Below are 2,515 nucleotides of genomic sequence, written 5' to 3'. Positions count from 1 at the left end.
TTTTCTTCGGCATTCCCAAATTAATTTTGAAGTGGAACTGATCTTTCTTTGGATCCCAGTATAGCCCAAGTGTTTTCACTGCTTCATTTTCTTTTATTTGAATTATTTCATTTTCTCCCATGGTGGTGATATTTTTGGTAATATTGTCGCAATTCGNTTTTCTTCGGCATTCCCAAATTAATTTTGAACTGGAACTGATCTTTCTTTGGATCCCAGTATAGCCCAAGTGTTTTCACTGCTTCATTTTCTTTTATTTGAGTTATTTCAGTTTCTGCCATGGTGGTGATATTTTTGGTAATATTGTCGCAATTCGATAGCCTCAAATGAATTCCAAATAACTGAAGGTGCTTGCTGATTTCTTTTCGGATCATAATACATTGATTCACCGAATCTCCACCAGTCATGAGATCATCCATATAAAAATCTTCCTTTATGATTTTTTGTAGCCAATTGTTTTTACTTGAGCACTTGTTGGCAATTTCAATTAATGTGCGCACTGCTAAATATGGTGCTGAAGCGGTACCATATGTCACTGTCGTCAACTCGTATTCCTCTATTTTATTTGAAGGATGTTCCCGCCACAAAATTCGATGATACACTCTATCTTTTTCCGAAATTTTAATTTGCCGGAACATTTTTTCAACATCAGCTGTGATTACCACTTTCCATAGTCTCCACTTGAGAATAATATCAAACACATCCCTTTGAAGTTTGGGTCCTGTCAACATGATATCGTTTAAGCACTTTCCATTTGAAGTTTTGGCTGACGCATCAAACACAACACGAAGTTTTGTAGTTAATTTATTCTCGCGTATAACAGCCTGGTGTGGCAAATAGTATTTTCCATTTACCTTCTCGTTTGCTTTTATCATATGCCCAAGGTTTTGGTATTCGTGAATGAATTCCTTGTAATCATTGCCAAGCTTTCCACTCTGTTTGAACTTGGCTTCCATGGATAGCAGCCGAGCAATTGCCTGTTTACGAGAGTCACCCAGCTCCATGTCGTCTTTAAATGGAATTTCCACAATGAATCGCCCATCTGCATCTTGTTTAGTGGTTTCCTCGAACTTTTTCAAACACATTTCGTCTTCCACTTTAGNCCCAGCTCCATGTCGTCTTTAAATGGAATTTCCACAATGAATCGCCCATCTGCATCTTGTTTAGTGGTTTCCTCGAACTTTTTAAAACACATTTCGTCTTCCACTTTAGTTCTTCATCTTGTTCTTCCTCTAGCTTCCAAAATCTCTCAAGGTTGGTTACTGCCGATGTGACTTTGCCTGGTTTCTTTTGTTTTATTATTCCAGACAAAATCCAACCGAATTTGGTAGCTTGTGCAAGAACTCCATTGTGCTTTTTTTTGCCTCTTTCTATTATTCTGCCGAATATATCACCACCAATCACCACGTCAATTCTATCAGCTTTGTTAAATAATGGGTCAGCAAGAGTGTAGTTTTCCCATTTTTTAAAGTTGAACCTGAAGGATTGATCAGGTTGCGCAGTTGTAAGGGTTGATAAGACTATGGCATCCACTTCTTCGACGTGCTGGCTTAGAAAACGTGATGTAATTTGCACTTTAATTTTAAATTTCGATTCACCAACCACAACATCTCCTAGGCCATGAAGCTTTGTCATCACTTTTTTCTTTGGTACACCTAATATCTGTGCTGCCTCTTCGGAAATTGATGTTATTTGTGACCCTTGATCAATAAGAGCCCTTAATAATATGTGCTCACCATTCGCAGCTTTTGCTCTCACTTGGGCTGTTTCCAGAATTACCGTTCTTAGACTTGCTTTTGTGGACATTGCCGATTTCTTTTGGACGTTATCAAAGTGCAGGAGCTCATGATGACTGCTGATGTTGCATATTTTACACTTCATATTGCTGGTACAAGTTTCTCCTAATTTGTGAAGCAGGCACCTGTAGCAGATTTTATTGTCTTTGGCATATTTATGTCTTTCATCCATTGATATGCCCTTGAAACTTCTGCATTCGGTTATAATATGATTCGATATTTTGCAGTTAGTGCACTGCCTAAATTGTTTCCTCGCGTTGGTCGACGTGTGATTCGCTTTAAATATGTGCTGCTTTCGGATTTTGTAGCCTTGCTCCTTTTTGGCTCTAGCTTTCAATGTCCGGAAGTGTTGATCCAGAAAATCTCTAATATCAAATAATGTCTGCACCTCTCTGGTCTTTTTAACCGTTTGCTCATATAATTTGAGTCCATCTTTGTCTAACTTGCGAACTATGACTCGAGCAATAAATGGATCTGCGNGCATATTTATGTCTTTCATCCATTGATATGCCCTTGAAACTTCTGCATTCGGTTATAATATGATTCGGTATTTTGCAGTTAGTGCACTGCCTAAATTGTTTCCTCGCGTTGGTCGACGTGTGATTCGCTTTAAATATGTGCTGCTTTCGGATTTTGTAGCCTTGCTCCTTTTTGGCTCTAGCTTTCAATGTCCGGAAGTGTTGATCCAGAAAATCTCTAATATCAAATAATGTCTGCACCTC

At 38.5% G+C, this 2,515-nt stretch overlaps 1 protein-coding gene across 1 annotated transcript; it reads right to left on the bottom strand.

Moving 5' to 3' along the window:
- Window positions 1–376: 376 nt before the first annotated feature.
- On the bottom strand, window positions 377–1,176 carry LOC108354398 (uncharacterized; the record flags this gene model as incomplete). The annotated part of the gene is made up of 2 exons (XM_017605590.1): window positions 1,112–1,176; window positions 377–1,001 (listed from the first exon to the last, which is right to left on the bottom strand). A coding segment is annotated over exon 2 (625 nt), but the record flags the coding sequence as incomplete, so codon positions are not given.
- Between the last annotated feature and the right edge of the window lie 1,339 nt (window positions 1,177–2,515).

Source organism: Rhagoletis zephyria, unplaced genomic scaffold (genome assembly GCF_001687245.7).
Source record: "Rhagoletis zephyria isolate East Lansing unplaced genomic scaffold, Rhagoletis_zephyria_1.1 Rzeph_scaffold_35628, whole genome shotgun sequence".
Classification (NCBI taxonomy): Eukaryota; Metazoa; Arthropoda; class Insecta; order Diptera; family Tephritidae; genus Rhagoletis; species Rhagoletis zephyria.
This window is presented reverse-complemented; position numbering and strand designations above follow the sequence as displayed.